This window comes from Erpetoichthys calabaricus, chromosome 3 (genome assembly GCF_900747795.2).
Source record: "Erpetoichthys calabaricus chromosome 3, fErpCal1.3, whole genome shotgun sequence".
NCBI lineage: Eukaryota > Metazoa > Chordata > Cladistia > Polypteriformes > Polypteridae > Erpetoichthys > Erpetoichthys calabaricus.
The window spans coordinates 88,580,173-88,607,378 of NC_041396.2; the positions used below are offsets into that span (position 1 = coordinate 88,580,173).

Here is a 27,206-nt window from a genome sequence, read left to right on the forward strand (position 1 = left end):
GCTAGGGATCTGCACTGGCAATCGGAAAGTTGCTGGTTTGAATCCCGTAAATGCCAAAAAGGGACTCTGCTCTTTTGGGCCCTTGAGCAAGGCCCTTAACCTGCAATTGCTGAGCGCTTTGAGTAGTGAGAAAAGTGCTATATAAATGCAAAGAATTATCATTATTAATTATTAAAATAATGTATGTGAATATCAAGAAAAATTGAATGCTGCAGAATTAAAGCCACACACACATATATTGAGGAAACAGACTATACTGTTCCATAAAAAGAGTTTATGCAATTCATAAAACATTGCATTTCAGTTTTCTGTTTATTTAAAAAGAACGATTCAGTGTCATACATAGTCTATTTACATCACATGTAAACAGTGGTTAAAAAAAAAAACACTTCTGCTCTGTAAATTGCACCCTATATGTTTTTTCTGGCTGTTATACTGTAGATTATTCATATTATACAGGACTTCCTAAAGAATTCTTGTCAGTTTATGTAAATGCTGATAAATAAGCATAGGCAGCTACGGATCTTGGGGGCACTGGGATAAGGCTTTGACTTGGCAGTGATCACACTGACAATTTATTGCTTGCTAAGCAAAGTAAACAGTGTCTGTACAGTCACAGTATATGTAACATTTTAAATTGCATATTGTTTTGGAAAGCAAGGTTAGTCCAGTTTATAATCTTCAGTTTTAACAAAGTTTTCCTCACCATCTCTTTTTATTACTGCCACATCAATCAGTAAATATTCCTTGGACTAAATGTGCTAGTTTCCATCATGATAACTCCTGCTGAATCACCGGGTTCACTGTTGTTCACTGCTTATTAAAACTAAGGCTCAGGGTAAGAACCATACAGCTTTCATATCAAGAGACTTTAGCCAGTTACTGATGTGGTCGTAAACATCAGGGCAGAAGAAGGACACTGCCACTGCTACAAAGAGAATAGCCATTGGGAGTAAAATCCACTTGCTGCAGCGTTTCTGAAAAAGAAATTTGAAGAATGTTAGACTGACAGACTTTCAAAAATACAACTAGAGGTGTTTCTCTGTGGTCTCCAGTTAAGAGCCTATTGAACTACTGTTCTTGTTTGTCTTGAAGTTTACAGCAGCTTGGTTTACTGTTGGCTTAATAAGCTGGTAGTAAACCCTTCCATTTTTCTTTCCCTCCAGATTATGTAATTTACAGTTACAGGAAGCTGGAGCCACACATTTACAATTTGTTTGAAATGTGACAGTGTTCATATGAACATAGTGGGAACATTCAGGCTTCATTCATAGGGCACTCTAGCTTAGAGTTATCCTTGTTCCTGAGCACTCAGACAATATCAGGTGACATGACTTGATTATGGTCACACAATGTCAGTAGCCAGAACTAGCTCATCGTTGCACAGTGTCACAAGTCACTGCCTTAACAACAATGCCACATTTCCTGCATTTATAAAGTGGAGCATTTAGGTCGACAACTCTCATGAAACTGAAATTGAATTGGGAAGGTTATTAAATTGACAGCTGACTTTGTAATTGATGTATGTATTGATACAACTGCTTATTTGAACCATTAGTCAAGTGGACTGGCTTAGAGTCTAAAGTTCATGATTATAACTGACAATTGACAGATCACTTAAGTGTACACTGTTAACTCTGTTCTTTAATTCATAATTAGGTGCTTACCATATGTCTTTCAATAGTAATATATAAAAGGCAGGAAATTGTACTATATCCATGTAATTGCAAAAAATCTTGCATAGTAGTCAGTGCATTTTTTCTTTGTTTTAGCAAACAGTCTTAACTGTTGCTCTGTGTGGCCAGGATTACTTGGTTTTCTAAAAATTAACTGTCACAAAATTTACCTCTACATTTTTGAAACTTGGAGTGGAAGCATTGAAAGATATAAAACAACATCCAATTGTAAAGCATCATCTAAGCCTGTGTTAGCTTCATTTTACAACAAAATAGGCTTTGTGATGACAATTCTTCCAAGCTTGTATTTTTTCTCCAATTAGTTACTGACCTAATTAATCCCTCTTCTCTGTTGCTTTATAATGTAAAAGGCAGCTTATCACCGATTCTAAAAGAAAAAGTCTACATTGACTATAAGAGGTCCCCCTCACCCGGCTTTTCTTTCTCTGAAAAGTATTCAGCTCTTCTCTACATTGCTGAAGCTTCCTCTGACAGCACTGGTACTCCTCCTCTAGGGCTTCAAGCTCTCCCCGCAACTCGGAGCACTATGAAGTAAAGAAGAAAATAGGAATGGATACGAGGACAGCAAACAACCTTAAAAGCATCACTTAAAAGCACAAGATAGTTTTGACAAGAAAACTTTGACAGTAATTACAGGTTTGTTTATGCATTCTGCAATTTTCACTTAATTTTAGCTTTCAGTATTTCATAAAACAGGCTCCAATCCTTAAAAATGCAGTTCTGTGTTCTTACCACATTGCACCAAATTCTTCTGCAATGTAAATCCACACAAAGTTATGCATGTCCATAATAATTACAAGTTAGTATTGTTTTTTTGAAATAATTTTTTGTATAGGTGTTGAGCTGTAGACCCTAGACATTTGATTTTCATAAATATTACTCCGTAGAACATTTCACCACACCATGAAGGGGTGTATGGAATTTGCAACAATCTTTAGGTAGAAAGTATGTGTCAAAGCAACATCCACATGAATGCCAGGACCCAAGGTTTCCCAGCAGAATATTGACCAGTTCATCACACTGCCTCCTTGCCTTCTTCCCATAGTGCATCCCACTGCCATTTCTTTCCCAGGTAAATGGCGGACACACAGCTGACTATTCATATTATTGAAAAGAAAACGTGATTCATCAGACCAGGCCACCTTCTTCCATTGATCCATGGTCCAGTTCTGACATGTATGTGCCCACAGTAGGCATTTTTAGTGGTGGACAGGGGTCAACAGGTCTGGGGCTGCTCTGTTCAAATAACAGCAGACCATCTGTTCTGACACCTTTCTCTTTTGGCCAGAATTAAGTTTTTCAACAACGTTATTTGGTAGTTCTGTAGAATTGGACCAGACAGGCAAGCCTTTGCTAACCATACGTATCAATGAGCCTTGTGGCACCCATGACCCTGTTGCCAGTTCACTGGTTGTTCCTCCTTAAACCACCTTTGGTAGGTACTGCGTAGTGGAAATAACTCACAAAACCTGCCGTTTTGGAGATGTTCTGAGCCGTTCATCTAGCCATCACAATTTGGCCCATGTTAAAGTCACTCAGATACTTATACAGTCAATTCTTCTTGCTTCCAACATATCACCTTCAAGAACTGATTGTTCACTTGCTACCTAATTTATCCCACCTTTTGACTGGTGCAATTGTAACCTGTCAGTGGTTTCAGTGTGGTGGCTGATCGGTGTATACTGGGAAAGTTAATAATAATGAGCATACAGTTGTCCTATAAATGAAGCACAGTTTTGGGGAACATTAATGAAAATATCCCAGAGTTTGCAAGAGTTTAACTAATATCTGTGCTGGACTTCAATGGTCAAATCCACAGCCACAGCAAATTGAATCACTCCCTGCTTGCTAAGGAGAGAATTAGTATAATTTCAAATCGTATTTATAAACTCCAAAAGTAATAGTGTATTGTTAATTTAGTAATTGGCACAGACTTGCCTGGTTTTACTGCATGAGACTGCACAAATTTAAGTGAAAAAAACTGTAAAATTTTAAATCAATATAATAAAACCTTGCCTCCTGTGCAAAACCTTTATCAACAATGACAGGCCCTCAATTCCCTTAAGTAGTACAATTTTGATGAGTTAAAAAAGGAGACATTTATTAAAAACAATGCGTGCCAAACAATTTCAAAACAAAGTGAGGAAAAATGGATGATTTTCATACTCCAGCATGTCCCGGAGTGATATTAAATCACACAAAACATATTTTTTCAGCGTCTCCTCAAAGGTTTTTGTTGTATTTATGTTAATCTTCAATCAAGAACAATTGTAGCTGTCTGTATTTACAGAACATTAATAATAATAATGTTTTTACATTAGCATTTTTCTAAATAACTCAAAGCGCTTTACATAGTAAGTGGGAAACCACTTCAGCCACCACCACTGTAGACTGACTATCATAAACTTCAAAGACCTAAAGGATGGGATTCAGAAGACTTGTAGATACAGTTGGATATCTATAAAGAAAATATAGGAATATAAACACCTGCATATCTGAACCCTGATAAAAATCATCAAATTAAAACCATTACTGTCATGGGGGTTTACTGTATTTATATGATTAACTGTGTAATATTGTAGGATGAATCACCAATCCACAAAGGATATCAACACTTCCTTCTCCTGGCTACCTTTCAGTCCCTTTAAAGGCTTTGTCAAATACAAATTTTTTTTAATGTATATGTAAGATTTTGTGTACAAAAATATATGTGAAGTGCCCTACAGCCCCAGAGTCCAAATGTCAGAGTGGGTTTTTCTTTGTGGCCTCCAGTATTCCTTCCATATGCCAAAGATGGGTGTCTGTTAGGTCAATTAGTGACTTTATATTGGTCCAGCATGAGAAACAGCATCCCATGGTTGATTTCTGCCTTGCACATTTAAAATTGCCGGTATTTGCATTTTACAGGTATTCTCAGTGTTAATCCATTTTGGACCATACATTTTTTAAAAAGTTTTGCTTCCTGGATACTTTTTGGTGATTTTGAGAGACAGCTTTGAGCTGAACACAAATATAATTTTCGATTGACTGTATCGAAGCAGGTCCTCCAACTTGCAGGGAAAACTTGGGGGTTGATGGCAGGATTGGCAGTTTAGCTACCGTAAAAAAACTCACACTGTTACAGTGTGTTGCTGAGGTGTCACCCATTGCACGGCTGCACTCCGGTCCCAATCCGGGTGGTTCGTCGTGTGGTGGGTGCAGAGAAACGTGAAATTAACTTTTATTTAATTTAGTGTGTTTAACTGCTCAATGATGCCGACATATTCCACTAGTTCAATTGAGCTAAAAATTTATCACTGCTGATTTTTCTTTGTACTCTGCATCTCATGCTTCTTATTTCTATGTCCAACAATGGTCAGCCAGCACTGATACATTCCACTTGTCCTGATCGCGCTTGTCGTTCGTTATGAGAGTCTTTAAAAATGGCTGTCGCATTCGCAAATGATACAACAGCACTTGGTATATGCTAGCTGCATTCCTAGTAGCAGTGCCACTACTTTTAGGTCACCACGAACATTCCAGTTGTAATCGTTGTGCTGTATATTTGTACTTTAGTATGAGAGGAAATCACAAAGAGTAACAATAAAACAGTACAGCACAGGGAGATTTAACTGTGATATTTGTGATTAACAGGCCTGCATCCATAACATGTTCAGGAAGCAAAATCTTCATTGTCCAGTGTCATATTTGTATGAATGAAGTCCCCACTAAACAAGTCAAAATTGTAGTTTCTGGCTAATATACACAAGTAATTTGTGATTTTGATGAAATTGAGGGCAAATCAGTAAATGTCACATTTTACTGGTGGTAAACTATGTACAGTATATCTGCATTGCAGAATAGAGTCACTTAGTGTATGTCTTTTGTATATAATCCAATGGATGTTATCAGACTTGTTATTTTCTCTAGTGATGCTTTGGTGTCCCAGAATGTCATGAACCACCAGAGAAAGTTCTGGCCCGGTGTCTGTATTGGAAAACCATTTTCAGTCTACTAACCTTTTCAGCTACATTGCCTTTTGAACAACTGCCCTGAATAGGGTGAGTTCATTCTAGTCTGCTGACCCCGAAGCTTGCCCCAGACCCATCAGAAGGAGGCATCAACTATATATACAGTATAAACCTAATGTAGGATGATCTAATATCCCATATATGGACTTACATTTATATTAGTTTTACATGTTATTACCTTTCTGCTAGGCTTGCTTTTGTATAATCATGCACTCTAGCTTTAGCAATCTGGTTTTTGTAATGGGTGTCTCTTGTACAGGGTCATCACTGTCCCATGTGCACAGCACTGTGACATTTTTACTAGTGCTAAGCAATGTACATTTGCTGATGTAGTGTTTGACATCAGGCTGCAGGGTACTATAACTGCTCTCTCTTCACCCCTTCCATTTCTTTTTTTTTTTTTGGTAATTTTTATTTAGCCATAAATCACTTTCTGTCACAAGCTGAAAATGAAGGTTCTGCTCAGAACTTTATCCATTCTCTTGAGCTCATGTCTCTCTCCTTTTAATTTCAAGCCATTCTGGTAAAATCTCAGTTGATCAGCATTCTAGTGTGTCAAGTATAACAAAAAAAAAGGGAAAACAGGAAATAAAAAGTACATCCATTTTCCAAGTTCATATTCATAGCTGTTTAATATATCTGAAAACAAAGTAAAGCTGTACAGAAGTGAACTGGATGTTAATACACACTGGTTTTACTGTTAATAAAATGAGCGTTACATCTCAAATACTGTAATGCTCACTAAGTAAACTAATATGGATCCATATGGAGCCTGATTACATACTGTATAATGGTAGATGTGAAAAATGGTTTACAGTACTCTTCACCAATACTTCAAGAAATGCAAACAGATTTGACTCATAATAGTTGGCTTTAAAATACTATAAATTCTGTGAACCTTTCCACAGTGTTCTTTTTGGCTATTTACGTTGCTTTAGGGATTTATCCCGTCTAGAGTCTCTAAACCTCACTCTTACTTCCTTCTCCTTTGCTGCAAGCTGGGATTCCATCGCCTGAAGTTGGCACAGGATCTTCTCCTTCTGCATGTCCATTTCACTTTCACCAGATATCGACGGTTCCTTCCGTGCTTTATGGTTCAGAGCTGCATTGCAAAGAAGTAGAAGAAGTATATTAAAAGTGGAGTACCTGTATAAAGTATTTTTTTATCCATGCACTAATTTTCTGAAAATAGTGCCAAATTTGTCTACCTGTGTGGCATGAAGATTAAAGCTTTTGGCTCCAAGGTTTGATTCCCAGCCCCATAACAGTGTGTGGCAATTTTGTCTTTGGATTTTCCACAGATGTGCCTTGTTAGGTGCAATGGTGACCCTTAATTGATTAGGTATGGGAGAGTGAGTGTGGTGTGTGTACAACTGTGTCCTGTGAGGACTACTTTACCATACACTGCTCCCACCTTGTGCCTACAGCTGTGTTGATAGGCTCCATCAGCCGACTTTCTTGAAATGGATTGAGGGCATTCAAAACATAGTAAGCATGCCCACCTTTTCTTTTTCCCTCTCTTGCATACTGCCCAAAATTTCCAAATTATATTTTTTGGCACCCCAGTTATAGCCATACCATGCAGGCTCAAGTTTAAGAAGCCCTCTTAGACGTTATGTACTTTGGTTTCTGTCCACAAAAGCGGACATTGCCTATTCTACTAGGCTTTTCATGGAACACCAGGCCTGTTAAAGCAGATTTAACACGTATGCAGACATCCAGCTGCACTTTTCCACACTTGCATTCCAAGCCAAGTGACTGAACTCCAGCTTGTAGAAGGATCTGCCTAGACTTCATCTGATAACAGAGGTGTAAATCAGGAGTGACCTGACATCTTACCAGAGGCCCCTCTGTAGACCTCTTGAGCCAGAAGGAGCGAAATGGATTAGAGGAAGAATAAACGACTTGCAATGCAAGGGATAACAACTAGGATGGACATATTAACTCTCTTATTAGAAGACCCTGATTTTGTAACTGGAAATGACCTTAATCCAATCAGGTGAAGTTATACATTCCCATAAAACTCTCTGGACCATCCTGAAGAAGCTCTCTGGGATAATCCCTGGGCACTCACTGAATTCCCTGGGGATTCTTTCAGGAAATGTGCAAAATGACATTCTGAAATTTAAAACTGATAATTAATTAACCAACTTAAAATTCACTCAGTTCCTACATTTAAATTGACTGCCCTTTGGTTAAAAATTCTTTTTTAGATCCCACAATGTTAACATTGTTTGTGGAATTCTGCCTGTACATTTACTTGAATTTCTCATTTAGTTAATCCCTCATTCCCAGATATTCCAGCAACCCAGTCAAGGAAGCTGGCTATGGTTTCTCAAGGATGCTTTCACCATGTTCTTACTTTGAGCGCTGCTTGCTGCAGACTCAAACTGACGTAACAACTTTCTGTATTCACCTTGAAGAAGAACAAAGAGTGGGATTAGGCACAATGTCTGCAGTTACTCACAAACCAATTCTGACATTTATATTCTTTATTTTCCCACTATCAGATCTTAAATTTTCTTCCTTCCTTCCTTCACATTACACAACTTCAAGTTGGAGGAAATATCAAACTTGACAACTGCCGTTGCTGATCTCGTCACCAGAGTATGTTAATTTATATGGCAAGAATTGATGTCAAAGTACTCGACTGTGTGATGACTTTCCAGAACAGTTTCACATTTGCAAAGAATTTCCTGCTCGCCCCTTTTTCTGACAGCCAGTAGTGTGCTGCCTGGTGAAGTTGATGTTGTACAAAGAGTGTAAAGGTACAGAGAGTTCAGCTGCAATTTTGGCCCTTTTTTCTTTTTTCCATTCTGTCATAGTATGTATAGCATGAGACATTAGACAGACGAGCCTTTCTTCTATTTCTGAGGTTCAAAACACCTGAGTCCTTATTTTGTCATTGTTGCATTATATGCATTGGACTTCTGGGTAGGTGCTCATTGGTTGTCATTTGTCACGTACACACAGCCCACCCCTACAACTTAAGAAAATCAAAGACTTGACTCTCTCCAGAGAAATGCATACTAGTTGGATTGAGTCACTGAGTATATCATACTAAGTGACTGGTGGTCATGGGAGCATGCTGCAAATGCTGCCAACTTGGAAAATCATTCATTGGTCAAGAGTCCTTTCTGCAATTCAAAAGCTCATTCCAGTGTTTCCTCTGCATGCAATACTCTAATATTATGGAGTCTTTTATTTAAAAATACTTTTGTTGAGCATTGTGGCATAATGGACTTCAAGCCCTGAGGCTGAGGGATCAAATCCCACTATTAACACAGTGTGACAATAAGCACCTGTCTGTTCTCCAATTGGAAACAAAAAAGAAATGTAACCAGTTGTATCTTAGGTGTTGTAAGTCACCCAGGATAAAAGTGTCAGCTAAATAATATGTGCTAATAACAATATTTTAGCAAAAAGTGCACACTTTTTGCCTGTTGAGGGCATACAGCTGGCTGACTTGATGTGTGGATTATGTGACATGATTTTTTTCATGGATGTTTTCATATTCTTTGCTGTGATCTACCATTGGTCTCTATAGATGACTGTTCCTTAAGAAAGTTTATTATCTCCATTCTCCATGAAAAATTATGATTAATTTATTTCTTGACATTCTCTACAAACTACATGGAGTGTGTGTGGAGAATTCCTTTAACTGTCTGCTCCAAGCACAACTTGAAAATCCATTAAGGGCAGGTCTGAGTGAGTACTGTCATGATTCACTGACTTAGGGTTGTAGGGTGGGTATTCTTAATTACTGATTCTAAATTTACTTATTTTCAGTTTATTTTAAGGTTTATTGTTTGATTGCACCAATATGTATATTTTTCAATAAAAATTCGATCACAAAAAATGTGATCAAAATTTTAAATGAACATGGTGGGTGGTCCTACCTTCCATACAGTTGAGGTGTGACCGTGTTTGCCAACTGTCTTCCTCCAGAATTTCAATTTTGGCTGTGGCTTCTTTATAGTTTTCATGTAATTGCAGTAGCTGCTCCTGAAGTCGATTCTCCTGCTTCTGTGTCCTCTGCAGGAACAGGAAAAATGGCTGTTTATTTATCTCTCTTAAATTATCCCAAGGCTACTCTGTTCAGAGAGGATATATGATGTGTCCTCCTGGACAGTCAGTGATCAGTGAGTGGCAAAGATCACTTTTTAGGGTTTTTCACAAGGATTCTTGAGGTCAACTCCTAGTTTTTTGAACTATTTACCAAAATATGAAAAACTAAACCAAAAAGCAGAATCTTTTTCTCTAAACCCCTTTGGATCCTGAAAATATTAGAAGTTTGATTGCTGTTGTAATGTGAGTGCCATCTTGTATATCATGGACCCAGTGGTGTCATGAGTGACATGGCATGTTCATCATTGCCTGGTAAATGCGCTACCAGACACAAAACATTGGTGCCCATGAAAAACAAACACAAAAATGAAGGCAAAACGATGTCATCAACACAATGATAAAATATAAGCAATCATAGACTAGAGCCAGAAGTACATTTATAATGCATTCCTGACGCCGGCTGCACACACGGTAAGAGTCAGCTGTTATTATCACCAGGCTGTAGCCTGACTTGATTCTGTAGAATTCTCTCTTGTCAGGATTTGTCCTTGGCTGCACCAGTTTTACACTCCCATCCCAAAGGTGTTGGTATTGGGTTAACTGGTAAATTAACTCTGACCCAGTATGTGTGAGAATGTATGTGTACCCAGCAGTGGACTACAGTGTCGTGTCTAGGCTTAGTTGCTGTAACAAAGTAAACTTCTGACAGGGAGTTGTGTGTTTTAAGATAACATGACTTTATTTACGCTCATAAAAATGAAACAAGCATTGGTTTTAAGCATAAATATATTTTACGGAGGTAATTCATTTTTGACAAACACAGAAAAAGCCATGTGTGTATATATATATATATATATATATATATATATATATATATATATATATATTGTGAAGGACAGCTGGGTCCCATGCCCGGCAGGGATGCCCCTGCTGCATCTGTTCCGGGGGAGCCACCATGGGCAGCTCAATACCTCCCCCGGGACGCTTGGTGGCAGTCTCCCTGGCGGACAGTGATCCCCCAGCCTAGCGCATGGCTCCATGGGAGATGGAGTCCTCCACAGCCTGGTTGGGGGCTCAAATGGCCGCTAGGGGGAGCTGCATGGAGTCTGCAGCCCGGCTGGTCCAATCTTCAGCCCCACCCGGAAGTGCAATTAGAACCAGGTGGTCAAGCACCTGGAATGCTTCCGGGTGGGTTATAAAAAGGGCCAGCCACCACCACTCGTGGAGCCAGGGTTGGGAGGAGGAGGACTACGCTTGCGGAGGAGTGGTGGGAGAGGAGAAAGAATTGTTGGTGTGTGGAAAAGAGTGCTTGTGGGACTGTGTATTGCCTTTGGGTCACGGGGAAGATGTGCACCCACGGGTGAAGAGAAAAATAAAAGTCCTTGTACTTTATACGTGCCGGATCGGGCGCCTGTATAGCGCCTTTTCTACAATATATATATATATACAGTGAGGAACATAAGTATTTGAACACCCTGCGATTTTGCAAGTTCTCCCACTTAGAAATCATGGAGGGGTCTGAAATTCACATTGTAGGTGCATTCCCACTGTGAGAGACAGAATGTAAAAAAAAATTCAGGAAATCACATTGTATGATTTGTACAGAATTTATTTGTATTGCACTGCTGCCGATAAGTATTTGAACACCTGGCAATCAGCAAGAATTCTGGCTCTCAAAGACCTGTTACTCTGCCTTTAAGAAGTCCACCTCTACTCCACTTAGTAATCTTAATTAGTAGCACCTGTCTGAGCTCTTTAAAGACACCTGTCCACCCCACAGTCAGTCAGACTCCAACTACTACCATGGGCAAGACCACAGAGCTGTCAAAAGACACCAGAGACAAAATTGTGGACCTCCACAAGGCTGGAAAGGGCTACGGGGTAATTGCCAAGCAGCTTGGTGAAAATAGATCAACTGTTGGAGCAATTGTCAGAGAATGGAAGAGGCTAAAGATGACTGTCAGTCTCCCTCGGACTGGGGCTCCATGCAAGATCTCACCTCGTGGGGTATCACAGATGATAAGAAAGGTGAGGAATCAGCCCAGAACTACACAGGAGGAGCTGGTCAATGACATGAAGAGAGCTGGGACCACAGTTTCAAAGGTCACTGTCGGTAGAACACTATGCCATCATGGTTTCAAATCACGCATTGCACAGAAGGTTCCCCTGCTCAAGTCATCACATGTCCAGGCCCGTCTGAAGTTTGCCAATGACCATCTGGATGATCCAGAGGAGGCCTGGGAGAAAGTCATGTGGTCAGATGAGACCAAAATAGAACTTTTTGGTCTAAACTTCACTCGCCATGTTTGGAGGAAAAAGAAGGAGGAGTTGCATCCCAAGAACACCATCCCTACTGTGAAGCATGGGGGTGGAAACATCATGCTTTGGGGGTGCTTTTCTGCGAAGGGGACAGGATGACTGCACTGTATTAAGGAGAGGATGAATGGGGCCATGTATTGTGAGATTTTGAGCAACAACCTCCTTCCCTCAGTCAGAGTACTGAAGATGGGTCGTGGCTGGGTCTTCCAACATGACAATGACCCGAAGCACACAGCCAGGATAACCAAGTAGTGGCTCCATAAGAAGCATATCAAGGTTCTGGAGTGGCCTAGCCAGTCTCCAGACCTAAATCCAATCGAAAATCTTTGGAGGGAGCTGAAACTCTGTGTTGCTCAGCGCCAGCCCCGGAACCTGACAGATCTAGAAGAGATTTTTGTGGAGGAGTGGGCCAAAATCCCTGTTGCAGTGTGTGCAAACCTGGTCAAGAACTACGGGAAACGTTTGACCTCTGTAATTGCAAACAAAGGCTTCTGTACCAAATATTAACACTGATTTTCTCAGGTGTTCAAATACTTATGTGCAGCAGTGCAATACAAATAAATTCTGTACAAATTATACAATGTGATTTCCTGAATTTTTTTTTACATTCTGTCTCTCACAGTGGGAATGCACCTACAATGTGAATTTCAGACCCCTCCATGATTTCTAAGTGGGAGAACTTGCAAAATTGCAGGGTGTTCAAATACTTATGTTCCTCACTGTATATATATATATATATATATATATATATATATATATATATATATATATATATATATATATATATATATATATTTATATTGATTTAATCAGTGTGATAGTCCCATCTTTTTACTTATTGGTACAGTGTCTTATTGGTTCAGAATGTTTTATCCTAATATTGAGTATTATAATTATTTACTAAATTGCACATTATCTCCTACCTGGATGCATTCATGTGGTGGGTACTCTCATTTATGCCTTTACAGTATCTTAAGGACATGCAGCAACTGGTGTCTTTAAACTGGCCCAGTATTAATGAGTGTAAGCATTTTTCTAAAATGGATGGCACTTTTTCAGTTAGTTCCTGCCTGGTGCCTAATACTGTCAGGACAGTCAATGGTCCTCCATTACTCTATGTCAGGTTCTAATGGCAGACACTTGTTTTTACGCATGAAAGCTGAGGGCACAAGCTTGCACCTACCTGCAACTTGTCCTGCAGAAGATGCATTTCATTCATAGTTTGACTGTGCTTCTCATTGAGTTCATCCCAGCTGGCCTTCATCTTTTCATAGGAAGTCTTCCAGTGAGAACTTTCTTCTTGGCATGTTTGGAGGGTTGTCTGTAAGACAAGTGAGAAGATCAGCTCAGATAGGGGGTGGATTTTATTATTTCTTTCCACTAACATCTTTATTCAGCACATTTATATGAATACAAACTGTGTTACATGCCTAAGACAGGTTAAAATCTAAATGTAGACCTCAGCGCTAATGTTTGTAGTGCACCATCAATGCATATGTCTCTGTTATTTGTCATTTGGTATGGGATTCATAAAAGCAGTGCTAATATTTGTGTTGCACCATCTATTGGAATGGCAGAAACATATCAACTGGACAAACACACAGACAGACACTTACCCTTTTACATTATTTGATTTTGATTGGATATACTTTGTTAATCTCCAAGGGTAAATTCTCTTTAAGGTGCATATTCAAGCAAATCATTTTCTACTCTTCATACCAGGGTCAGTAATGTGCCCATGATGTTCATAAGTAAAAGGCAATCTTCAGGAGTCAAAAAATATATAAACTACACTAAACCAGTAGAGGCTGCAAGGCATATAACATTGCAGCAAGATCTTTAGATTACATTTCACAACGTCCCCAAGTTACAGGAAGTTCACAGTGAGAACAGAAAAGATCAAACAAACTGTTACGGACAAGGAAAGTCCCAAAGAGTTTGAGCAGTTTTAGTAAATGATCAGCAAGATGGGAAAGCAGAATAGTCCTGATGTAATACCTTGTAAGGTAAAAGACAGGGATCTCTGTTAAATACATTAGAGATCGGGAGATGAAACATAAGTTACAAAATATCTAAAGGTCAAAACTGTGAATCTCATCAATCTCTCAATAGCCAAATCACTAAAAAAAGAGGTAGTCAAATACTGTTGCATAAATTCTGAAACCAAGAAGACTACAACTAATACTGCACTCTCAAGGTTTTTAGGTTTCTGTCCAATTTAAGATAACCAGGAAGTGCATGACCCTTGACCTTTACACACTCTTTTCAGTGATATCACTTTTCTTGACCTCTGGTTGGCCTGGGTAGCAACATGGCTAGCAACCATACACAAGCTAAGCGTAAAATGGTGGCACCCACAAGAATCAAAAAGGCACTGCGTTAAGACATTATATATACAGTGGTGTGAAAAACTATTTGCCCCCTTCCTGATTTCTTATTCTTTTGCATGTTTGTCACACAAAATGTTTCTGATCATCAAACACATTTAACCATTAGTCAAATATAACACAAGTAAACACAAAATGCAGTTTGTAAATGGTGGTTTTTATTATTTAGGGAGAAAAAAAAATCCAAACCTACCTACCTATACAAAGAATGAATTGAAATTAATTTTTATTTCATTTTGTTAATGGCGACAAAACAATAGCCAAGCTTAGGTGACTTCCTGAAGTTAGTGTGAGTTTGAACCAGCAGTCCTGTTGTGTAAAGTCTTGATCATTGAGTCAATAAGAAGGATATGTTTATTGTTAAAAAAAAAAAAAAGCACTTCAAAGTTCCCTTTTCTGAAGTTGCATCCAAGCTAATGAATTGACCATTTTGATACAAAAGTCTGTGTAGGGCAAGTGGAAAATAATACTGAGTATTTAGCAGGCCACATCGTGTTGCTACATCTCAGCAAATTGACCTTGTGCCTGCTTCTGAAAGCCAAGTTTCATTTGGAACTCCTTAATGTCAGCTTTCTCCTGTGCTTGGGATTCTCAAGGTGTGAAAGTCTTTGAGTCTAAAGTGGTGTAGGAAGGCCTTAACTGTATCAAGCTCAGCTTTTTCACATTTTAGGAAGGAAAGCCTTTGGTCAGGAATAGATTTAATGCTAAAATTGAAGATTCTGAAGGGTTATTTCATATAGGAACCAAAATAATTCTGTATAATTATACAGCCTTTGAGAAAGATGAACTTAATAAGAACACATTTGAAGCACTGAATGTCCTACTGTTTTGTGCTACAAAAAACATATTGGCCCAGAGAGGAGCAAGCAGGAGCATCCCTAGACCAAAAGTGAAATCCTAAACTGTGTCAAACAGTGGAGCTTACTCTCAGTAATGTGGAGGGAATTGCATTGTGACCACCTTCAGACTTTCAGTCTCCAGAGTGAATGTGTATGAAATCTTCCAGACAGATTAGTAAAACTTACACTCAAGGACACTGGTGGTAAATAAGGAAAGGTGCATGGGGGTAACTGTCATGCTATGGCACCTTGGCTGTCTTGGTTACTAAGCTATAACATGTCAAACATCTTGTTTTATTCTTCACCCGGGCGCTTGGTGCATGACTTAGACTTACTTAGATTTCCTTTTGTTGAATTTTTCTTTTTGAATTCAATTCTCCTTTTTCGTTTCTTTTTTGTCTTTCTTTGAACTCAGATTAGCCCTAATACATTTTCTTACTTGAAAAAAGTACTAACTCAATACTAAGCCTTATTTGATGTACTTCATATTTATCTTTTATCTAAAGGATATTTTTAAACTCAACATGTTACTGTTAATGGTGTTAGAGAGAAGTAAAATTAAGTCCAGCAACAACCTTGATAAGCACTAGCTCAATTTAAAAAATGTCTTACTTCTGTTCGTAAAGAATACCTAATTAGGCTGTGTTAGAAGAACCAGCTCTCAACACTATGAAGGTAACTGGAGCATGGCTCAACAAAGTTACTAGAGAAACTTGTTAAAAAGTTGAAAACTTTCCAGCTAACATATTTTATCTAGTACCTTTCAATGATGAACACTATCCAAGATGCTGAATTAGCACTGAAATACATGTTTTGCATATATATAAAAGTGCCAGGAAGGTCTACCCACCAGTGTCAGAACCAAGTCTGGAAGTGCTGCTAGTTACTCTCCACTACAAGTAGACAGGATTAGGGTAACAAGTTAAACTGACCAGAGTAAAGAGCTCACCTGCAGACTTTGTAGTTTCTTCTCAGCAGCTTGCTTCTCTTCTAAAACCTTTTGCAAAGACTCTTTTGCTTTCTCTTCATACTTTAACTTGTGTGATTCCATCTCAATCATTGCTGCCTTCAGTCCTGCCCCGGAGTTTCCCTGTGGATTAGAAAAGTAGGACCAGTTTCACTCCATAGTGTTCAGGCAGTAACAGAGCACTACTTGGACAGAATTCTTTAATTACCTGCATACAAAGATGTAGCTGTGACTCAAGAGATCCTAGTCTGCGTTTCATAAGATCTTCATTGCACTGAGCCTGTAATAAATGTAAAAAGATTCTTTAGTTAGAGAAGTCATGATTAATATCTACGAATACTTTCTCCATTAACATTCATACTTTCTCTGTATTCTTTTTGGATATTGTTGACTAGGGGGCTCACCCCCTGCTTGCTTTGCTTGCCAACCCCCCTGGCCTGAGCTACGCGCCAGCCACATCATGTCTCTGCCACTCATGTTCTGAAGAATGGGGCTGAATGCACCCCAAGGAGACATAGTCACTCCTCCGAAACCCCCTCTTAAACGGTGATACAATGGGAAACCAATAGTTGGGTTTTTTTGTTTTTTTACCTCCTCTTTGCTCAATCAGCTGCGGGCTTGCAGCTACTGCTGCCGTGCCGCGTGATCTGCGTCTTGCGCAACGCTCCAAACATTTAAAAGCCTGTACAGCAGCTTTTTTGTCATCTACTCTTTGTCTTTTATTTCCGGCCCCAAGCATGGTTAAATCTCTTAGCACAAAGTCTCGTTTCGTGGGACGTGAGTTCTTGATATTTTTTAGTTTATAATTTAAAAACAGAATAAGAATCTGAAAATCTAGCAACATCACATTAAAGTTCGATAAATTTTGAAAAGAATGACAAAAAAGTGACATAAAAAGTCACATGAAATCATTGCACAAAATCATTGCACTTTTAGGCTTAGGATTTTATATATAGGGAGGAGATTACGCACATGGACTAACAATGTTATTTTAGCCATGCTGATGTGGGTTGTAACAATCATATCGGACCACAAAGAGCAACACAGTAACTGTGAGCAATGAGCAACTGAGACTGGGTAGCAGTGGCTCATGGAGGCCATTCATGAAAAAGGCTGTGAGGGCACTTTGAACAAGCTGCTTTCTAGAGACTCCCTGAAAAGAAAATGGAGAGCAGAATGTAGAATTGAAAAAGACAGTAAGGAAAAGGAAATAGGCAGGAAAGCCAAGCTGTGGGCAACACACACAAAAGGGCAGAAAAATAGGAAGCACTTCTTTAACAGAAAGGCTAGTGGAAGAAATTGTTCAGTAGATCACACGGATACCCTGCAGCACTTTCTAAGATGACTATAAAACGGTCTGGCATGTGACTAAGAAGGTATTCAGATCACTTACTGCACACTTTATTTAGTTGTACTTTTTTCACACTTGACAAGAAGACTTGAAACTAATTGCTGCCAAAGGGGGCTTCTATAAAGTTCTGAATTAAAGGTCTGAATACCTCTATGAAAAAGAGATTTCAGTTTTTGATTTTAAATAAATTTGCAAACTCTTTTGAAATATGTTTTCACTTTATCAGTATGGGTTATTGAGTGCCAATTTATCTTTTTTAGACCAAAATCTACAGCACAATAAAGCGTGCAGAAAGTGAAGGGGTCTGAATGTGTTCTGAATCCACTGTATATACTGTACAAGCAGGATCTTTCTGCTTGCTGCTATCAGACAGTTCAATGCTTCCTCCTGACATCCTAAAGTAAATGCTTAGACTCTTTAAGTTCATTTTGCAAGGTCTGCACAATATAGATGTATCATTTATTTATTTGTCTATCGATTGATTGTATTATTTGTCCTATGAGTCTGATTCCTTGTTTTTTTATGATTCTGCCACTACATGCATCTAAATATGCTCTTGAGATTAAGTTTATCTAATGTAGTCTAATCCAATGATGAAGGTAAAGCAATAGCTGAGTCTGTAGCCTTCTTCTCACATTTTTCACTTTTAGCATAACAGTCACCTTAAGCTTTTTACCTTCAGCAGATGTACTCTGACACAGAATTAATCCGAGTCCTATAAGGCACTAGCAGTACTCCGTGGTTGCACCCACATAGTAATGAAACAGGACAAAGTTTAAAAATCAATAGACATTGGCACTGTATCTGATCGTGTTCAGCTCTGATGGGAGAGTTTTCCCCGCGTGGGGAGAAAAGCACATGGCCGTTAAATCTCTGGCAATCAGCAGCTACCCTCTAAAACAACATGGAACTCTGATCTCTCTCTCAAAAACGTCAAACGTTACTCCTTAACTATCTGTACATAATAATGTCTGTTGAACAAACAGGTATCGCTAGCTAAGCGGAGGCAAGGTGCACACCAACACGTTGCGAGAAGTAGACCAACTTGAACAGAGACTGGCGAGTGCATGAGGAAGGCCCCGCCCCCCCTGCTCTTGGCCCACAGCCACTCTCTTGGATTTGCATAAATACATTGGTACCGCAAGCGAACTATTATAATAATAATAATAATAATTCATTACATTTATATAGCGCTTTTCTCAGTACTCAAAGCACTATCCACACAGGGAGGAACCGAGAAGCGAACCCACAATCTTCCACTATTGTACTTAGCGCGATTAGAGAAGTCGCAAAATCAACCTGAAAGTTCCAGCAAATTATAGAAAACAACCAGATAAGTAATTCTCTCATGAAAAGCGGACAGACATACAGACAGAATGCGCTTGGACCATGAAATTTTTAAAACCGTTTCTAAGCGAGCACCTATGGGCCAAGGGTAACCTACATTCCAAATTTCAAGTTCCAAGTCCTCATGGTTTCAGGAGAATCCGTGATGAGTGAGTCAGTGGTATTTGGCTTTTATATATATAGATTATCTGAAATATTCTCCAATTTTATGTATGTTTTTAAATATTTCATCCAAGGGCAGCACACCCGTGCAGTTGTTACACCAGTCATTTGCATGATGGGATTAATATATGCTACTTTTGTGGATGTCACTGTTTTTTAGGTATTCTGTTTTTCCCATATCTCAAAAACAATGTTTTTTTTTATTTTATTAAGCGTTTTTATTTTTACTCTAGACCATTTTGGGTACCCTGACTAAAATGTATTTGTAATTAGTGTATAGCATTCTGGGCTTGCAAATGGAACAGTGCTTTAAATTTTATTGAATTTAACTAAATTGAATTAACTGGGTATGTGAATAAGCGTGCTCAGTCATGGACTAGGGTCCCATCCAGAGTTCATAGCCCATAAGCTAGGCTCTGCCTCCCTACAAACCTCTCATAAAAAGTAGGTTGAGAAAACAGATAAATATATACAGTATATTTCCATTCATTGGTATATAGTGGTATTTTTTTTTATTTTGAAGTGGTTTGAATGGATATTTGTTTTCATCATTTCTCTGCCATACAGAAATTAATATATGCTGAGTATATTTATTAGAAAAAGTGTTGCGGAACACTCACCCCCAAATTCACATTGGAGCAGTTCACTAACACACTCAACCCTTGACACATGGAAGAAAAGGCTGTTCATATGCTTGAAGAATGTGCACTCTCTGCACAGCGGTGACCAAACCACAATTTAGTCCTTGTCCCAAGGAGCTGGGAGGTTGTAATTTTAACCACTGCACCACGGATAAAATGTTAAAATGTGTCTCATTTGAAATGTTTTAAAATATTCTTCTGTCTATTTTCTGAACTGGTTTCTATCCATTACAGATGTTGAGTCCATACTGGCAACATCAGGTGCAAGAGAAAAACTAGCCATCAGCAGAATGCTAGTCCTCAGTCACTCACACAGGTCCAGTTTAGAAGTTACTAATCTCGCTGAGCTACAGTTAGGTCCATAAATATTTGGACAGAGACAACTTTTTTCTAATTTTGGTTCTGTAATTACCACAATGAATTTTAAATGAAACAACTCAGATGCAGTTGAAGTGCAGACTTTCAGCTTTAATTCAGTGGGGTGAACAAAACGATTGCATAAAAATGTGAGGCAACTAAAGCATTTTTTTAACACAATCCCTTCATTTCAGGGGCTCAAAATTAATGTCACAAAAATAATTGGACTTTATTTCATGGGCAGGTGTGGGCAAGTCCGTTGTTATGTCATTATCAATTAAGCAGATAAAACGCCTGGAGTTGATTTGAGGTGTGGTGCTTGCATGTGGAAGATTTTGCTGTGAACAGACAACATGCGGTCAAAGGAGCTCTCCATGCAGGTGAAAGAAGCCATCCTTAAACTGCGAAAACAGAAAAAACCCATCAGAGAAATTGCTACAATATTACGAGTGGCAAAATCTACAGTTTGGTACATCCTGAGAAAGAAAACAAGCACTGGTGAACTCAGCAACGCAAAAAGTCCTGGACGTCCACGGAAGACAACAGTGGTGGATGATCGCAGAATCATTTCCATGGTGAAGAGAAACCCCTTCACAACAGCCAACCAAGCGAACAACACTCTCCAGGGAGTAGGCGTATCGATATCCAAGTCTACCATAAAGAGAAGACTGCATGAAAGTAAATACAGAGGGTGCATTGCAAGGTGCAAGCCACTCATAAGCCTCAAGAATAGAAAGGCTAGATTGGACTTTGCTAAAGAACATCTAAAAAAGCAAGCACAGTTCTGGGAAAACATTCTTTGGACAGATGAAACCGAGATCAACCTCTACCAGAATGATGGCAAGAAAAAAGTATGGAGAAGGCGTGGAACAGCTCATCATCCAAAGCATACCACATCATCTGTAAAACACGGTGGAGGCAGTGTGATGGCTTGGGCGTGCATGGCTGCCAGTGGCACTGGGACACGAGTGTTTATTGATGATGTGACACAGGACAGAAGCAGCCGAACGAATTCTGAGGTGTTCAGAGACATACTGTCTGCTCAAATCCAGCTAAATGCAGTCAAATTGATTGGGCGGCGTTTCATGATACAGATGGACAATGACCCAAAACATACAGCCAAAGCAACCCAGGAGTTTATTAAAGCAAAGAAGTGGAAAATTCTTGAATGACCAAGTCAGTCACCTGATCTTAATCCAATTGAGCATGCATTTCACTTGTTGAAGACTAAACTTCAGACAGAAAGGCCCACAAACAAACAGCAACTGAAAGCCGCTGCAGTAAAGGCCTGGCAGAGCATTAAAAAGGAGGAAACCCAACATCTGGTGATGTCCATGAGTTCAAGACTTCAGGCTGTCATTGCCAGCAAAGGGTTTTCAACCAAGTATTAGAAATGAACATTTTATTTCCAGTTATTTAATTTGTCCAATTACTTTTGAGCCCCTGAAATGAAGGGATTGTGCTGAGCTGCCTCACATTTTTATGCAATCGTTTTGTTCACCCCACTAAATTAAAGTTGAAAGTCTGCACTTCAACTGCATCTGAGTTGTTTCATTTAAAATTCATTGTAGTAATGTACAGAACCAAAATTAGAAAAAAGTTGTCTCTGTCCAAATATTTATAGACCTAACTGTAAATGTATAGTATATATATACGCCTGGAGACAAGCATGAGTGAATTTTGCTTAAAACTGGATGGGATCAATTAGACAGCTCACTGAGTGTCACATTTCTAAACCGATCTGAAGCCTCATGAAGGCAGTGCACAAAGTAGGGGTGGTAATTTTGAGCTGCCAAGAGCAGAGTTTTTTTCGTTAACCAGAACTGACAGACAGAAAGCTTCTGTTTATAAAAAAAAGCTGTCTACCAGGGTAAAGCTATGATGGGGTCTGTCAGGCCTCCCGATTCAGAAGCAAATCCAAACATTTCAATTATAGTTATGTTAATCATCAAGGGTCAATTACCTTACATCAGTCATAAATAAGTTAAGCCATGCTAAACTTGAAGATGACCAAGGACTTATATCGATCATCAATGAATTGAGGCACTCAAGGTGTACCCTGCCCACTCAACTCTGCAATTTCTGGCTTTGCTACTGCTGAATACTGCTGAAAAGTCTCCTAAAAAGGCCCTATTAAGACATTTCTGTGTTGCATATATTTAAAAATAAACATAACCTATTGCAAGGGAAAAACATTTATGTACAGTCGAATTATACATTGGCATTTGAAGGTGTCAATGAACTATTAGTGTTTTATGCACTCTGTTATTCACTTGCAATGATAATGTCAGAGTCAATGTAAGGCTGAAAGAACTAGCATCTATGTTTAACAGATATGGTATACAAAGCATTCTCTGTCACAGTATGACAGTGTGGTATGGCAGCTGCACAGCACAGGACAGGAAGGACTTGGCACGGGTGGTGAGAACAGCACAGGAGATCGTTGGAAGTCACCTCCTAGACCTGGACTCTGTATATGCTGGAAGGGTGCAGAAGAGGGCCAAATGTATAGGTGTGGATCTCACCCATCCGGGAAATGGACTGTTTGTACCACTGCCTTCGGGAAAGCGGTACAGAAACATAAAAACACGTACCAGCAGACTGAAAGACAGCTTTTTCCCCAGATCTGTGAAGTCCATTTGCCCCTGCTGATACACACACATACATCTACCCCTAACCTGCCCCCCTGTAGACATGCACACATATTTTCCCTCGTAATCAAACACACACACTCGTATTCCTCCCCTGCAGACCCACACACACAAATCACTGGTCTCTGCAGGCGTACTATTTCAGGAAAAGTCTGGATTTGATGATGTTTTATTGCTGCTGTCTTTTATACTTATTATGTTTATTTTACTATTTATAGTGTAATGTGTATTTTAAGTATTCTGCCTTGAAGCCGAGTCCTACCAACAAAAAAGTTGTTATATGTATGCATAATGACAATAAAGAAGTCTATCTATCTATCTATCTATCTATCTATCTATCTATCTATCTATCTATCTATCTATCTATCTATCTATCTATCTATCTATCTATCTATCTATCTATCTATCTATCTATCTATCTACCTCAGCCTGTTCAAGACATGGTATAATTCTGTTCAGCACAGTACACTGCATATATCACTCCCAATTCAGTCTTTCTAAAATTTACTGGGATTATAACATACATGTGAAGAATCTCTTCAACCACTCAAACTTCCTTGGCCACATCTTCTACGTATTTCCCTCTAGTTACACCTTTCTGATCAACACATACAGTATTATTTACTTATTTTGCAGTGTTAATGTCAGGAAAAGGCATCTGCTTTTTATCTATCTATACTATAGGGCAGAATTGCTAACCACTGTGCCACCCTGCTGAGTAGTATGCTATAATCATTTTTACACAAAAAACTGTTAAATGCAATAAAAATACAAATGTCTTTTGTTGACTCCTCCTTCTATCATGATTTGATCAGTTATTTCTGCTATCTTTCAAATAAACATTCTCCATGGCCAGACTGTTACTATAGCCTTCTGTATTCATGTTTTGGAACACAACAAATAATACTGTAGCTGACTAAAGCACCTTTGCCTTTAGTTTTGTGATGCTTTTCGTATTTTGAGGGCTAACAAGGGAAGAGTGGGTGATGTCATCTGTTCTTTGTGGTGAAGATTTCACATAACAGGAGATGAGCCTTGGAGATTTTTGCCTCTACTTTTGATTTAAAGTTATTTATCTGTCTTCAGGACTCAGTGGAGCAAAACGCTCAGAGAAGTTGGGTAACATCCTGCAGTTAGTGGAAAACAAAGCTTGTGATTCAGGAACTGAAAATATGTGTGATAATTACCACAGGTAATATATATCTGCATTTGGTGCCTAGACACATCTGCAGAACAATTTTGATAGCAGTTTTGCTTTAAAACTTTAAACTGTACTTTTTAACTTCTAATTGACATTCAAGCAGTTAGGTCTTGTACCAGCACAAGTAGACAAAACTCCTTAGTGGCATTACTTAAAGCCAAGCAGAAGAATGTTAAGACATGGTTGGATGAGCAAAATTAGGACTCAAAAAGCAGACAAGAAGCCGTCAGGTAATGGTCTTGGGATAAGAAAAACAAGAAGGTAGGGTGACACATCATTATGGCAGAGGTTAAGACCGGGATCCCCCAAAGGATTATTAATATTAATAAAATATAAAGGGTTGTTTTTTTCTGTCAATTCTTTTTATGGCTACAGCTAATAAATATGTTAATAATCAACAAATACAATAATTTAATTTTTCCTGTGTAAGCAACTCTTTCTTGCATGTCACTTACCCTTAAAACAGATAAACATTCTGTATAACATAAGTTACGGATTAGTTTACTGTTTCAAATTTAGATATGTAAATTTTGTACATTTTTTATACGCTATTTTCCTCATTTACATGTCAGATAGTCACTCCCGTTGGCAAAACAGATGGTCAAGTAGCTATTTAAAGGACCGCAAAGTTACTTAGACGTTTCCGTGTGCCCGCATCTTATGCTTGAATGTTACATCTGTACAAGCAGCAGTGTGGTGGTCTGAACAAACCCCAACCACACATCACTCACACCACTGTGACAAAAAAATGTCTCTTTGATGAAGTAAATAAAAAATAAAAATGTTGCTGCTTTCCAGTAATGCATTCATTTTCTAAATCCACTTATCAAGGGCAAGGAACGCATGGAAGCTAGTGCCTAATTCAGCAAGAATTGGGGGCAAGACAAGAGGCCAGCATGCACACCCATACACACACACGCTCTGCAGGGGACAGTTTATCATTGGCAACCCACTTAGCCCACATATCTTTCAAAACAGTTAACTTAGAGTACCTCAATACCATGCCATGCATACACTTTCTAACTTGTTTAAAATAGGAAAATGTTTATTTTGCCAGGAAGCATAATTAGAAGATAACCCCCACCAAAAAAAAAAGGTGACTGTAATTTCAATATCATTAACAGAGCTTTTTCATATATTCAAAGTTTTAAATATGTTACTGTGAGATTTAGGTTATATTGTAACTTTATGTCATGAACAATTAATAAAATATGACTTGGGATATGATGCAAATATGTAGCAGTACAGTTGTGACTCTAACAAAATGCAGTTATATTTTATGGTTTGTCTGAGCCCAACTGTCAAATTCCGCCAATGGATAAGAGTTGTCATAGTTAGGCTCAAATTGGCATTCCTTATCAACATCACACAAGATGGATATCATACACCATAACACCATTCAGAGCACCTAAATTGTGAAATATCTTCAAAAGTCATTACAGAACCCAGTATAAATACATGTGCAAAGATACATTTTAAAAGCATATCTAAAATATGCTCCACACTGACAGTCTGTTAAACAAGGACACCTGCTCTTTGAAAATTCCTGCTTAGACATTATTTCAATGGCAAACAAGCACACTCTAAACTTGCCTTCTACAGGATCAGCTGCATGCTTACCGCACAATGTTTAGAATATTTAAACCGAGTTCTCACCTCCCTTTTTGGGTTCTTTCCTCTCTTCTGTAGACTGCTTCTGCCCCAGCCAGTGTTTCTCCACAGCTGAACCTGCTCAAGGAAGAAGGCTTTGTGTTCTTTTAATCTGAAGAAGGGTCCATGTTGCAGCTTGTATTTTGTGTCCTGAAGTAAAAGCTGCTATTTTGAATAAAGCCTTAAACCTGTTCCTGCCTGTTCAAAAATAAAGTTTTTTTCTTGGAAACCAGGCCTCATCTTCCTGTCTCTCGTGCAGCTCTGTTACCCAAGCTTGACAAGTGGTACCAGGTAGGATGCTACACAGATGGATCCCCAAAGGCAGATGTTCGCTCAAGGGGAACAGCCTTATAATGTCCCCCTTCCACCTGACCTGTAGGATATGCCTTTGAGGGCTGCAGCCCCTGCCTGTCCCAGGGAAGTGCTCGAGAAGATAGCACCTTTGGACAACCCTGAGCGTTTCCTCTTTTGCTTTGAACGACTGGTGGAACAGACGGGACTGGACTGCCATCTTCTTCTTTTTTGATCGGGGATGCTCTGCAGGTTATGTGAAACATCCCTCTTAAGAGATTTGATGATTATGATTTCCTGAAGGAGCAAGTTCTTCTTCATACTGCTATGAGATCCCTGGCCAAGGGGCATAAGTTCCAGCTGTGGTAGGTCGATCCTAATCAACTGACTTGCTGAACCTTATCCAAAGCTGGCTCCATGGAGACTCCCTTGAGCACATTATAGAAAAGTTTTCTATTGACGCAGTGCTATCTGGGGTAAGCAATGTTGACTCACTAATGGATTTGACCCGCAGATAGGAAGGGGTTCAAGCCACTTGGAGGCAGAGGGGCTACCATAGTCTGGCTCATGCTCCTCTCCAACTGTCCCATCCCCGTCCAAAGGCCAATCATGGGAGCTACTTCCCTCAGCCCCAGCCTCCAGCTCGTCCTTTCCTTACCTCGGAGCAACTTGTGGTGCCAGCCCACTCTCCTGTCTCTCAAGTTCAAGCCCAGACTCCTAGAGTCTGTTGACGAAATTCCATAGCTGGGTCCATGTGTAGGTGCTTTTGTGGTGTTCATTGGGATGGCAAAGAGTATGAGACTGTACAACTTCCTCTGAAATATAGGGGAAGGATCTTTAGAGTTTGGACTGCGGTATCAAACTCCTCACCCTGGCCTCTCTTAGTTGGGAAGAGGAATGCCCTGTTCCCACTGGTCTTGGCTGCCTGCAAAGCACCTCTTTCTTTAGTAGAAAGGGAGGGAGGGACTTGTCGCTGACAGAGTCGGTCAGGAAGCCAGCTTGGGAGCTGAACCCAATTTGTCTACTGTGGATGGGGAAAATGGTTCATCATCTGATTTTCTGAAACAGCTGGTGGGTTCTTTGCAACAGATGCTTGTGCCTTCGGCCTCTTCAGCTGGAGCTGCTGGTTCCTGTGCTAGAGGTGCATTGGCTTGCACACAGACAGAGTTAGTGTGCTTGCAACAAGCCAACAGCAGCTAAGATTTTGCATTTAAACAACCATGTGCCACAGGTAATTGATGCTACAATGAGTGGCTGGCCCATAGTTT

At 39.3% G+C, this 27,206-nt stretch overlaps 1 protein-coding gene across 2 annotated transcripts in view; it reads right to left on the minus strand.

Moving 5' to 3' along the window:
• Positions 1-301: 301 nt before the first annotated feature.
• Positions 302-27,206, minus strand: part of LOC114648192 (TRAF3-interacting JNK-activating modulator) — an 84,282-nt gene continuing 57,377 nt past the window's right edge. The window contains exons 8-15 of one of the 2 annotated variants that reach the window (XM_028797077.2): positions 16,496-16,567; positions 16,270-16,410; positions 13,278-13,415; positions 9,607-9,742; positions 8,070-8,123; positions 6,685-6,809; positions 2,108-2,221; positions 302-977 (exon numbers count right to left, since the gene is read on the minus strand). In XM_028797077.2, the coding sequence (XP_028652910.2) occupies positions 834-977; positions 2,108-2,221; positions 6,685-6,809; positions 8,070-8,123; positions 9,607-9,742; positions 13,278-13,415; positions 16,270-16,410; positions 16,496-16,567 (924 nt within the window). In that variant the 3' untranslated portion in view covers positions 302-833. The remainder of the gene's footprint in view (positions 978-2,107; positions 2,222-6,684; positions 6,810-8,069; positions 8,124-9,606; positions 9,743-13,277; positions 13,416-16,269; positions 16,411-16,495; positions 16,568-27,206) is intronic. The other variant, XM_028797079.2, reaches the window with a different exon arrangement.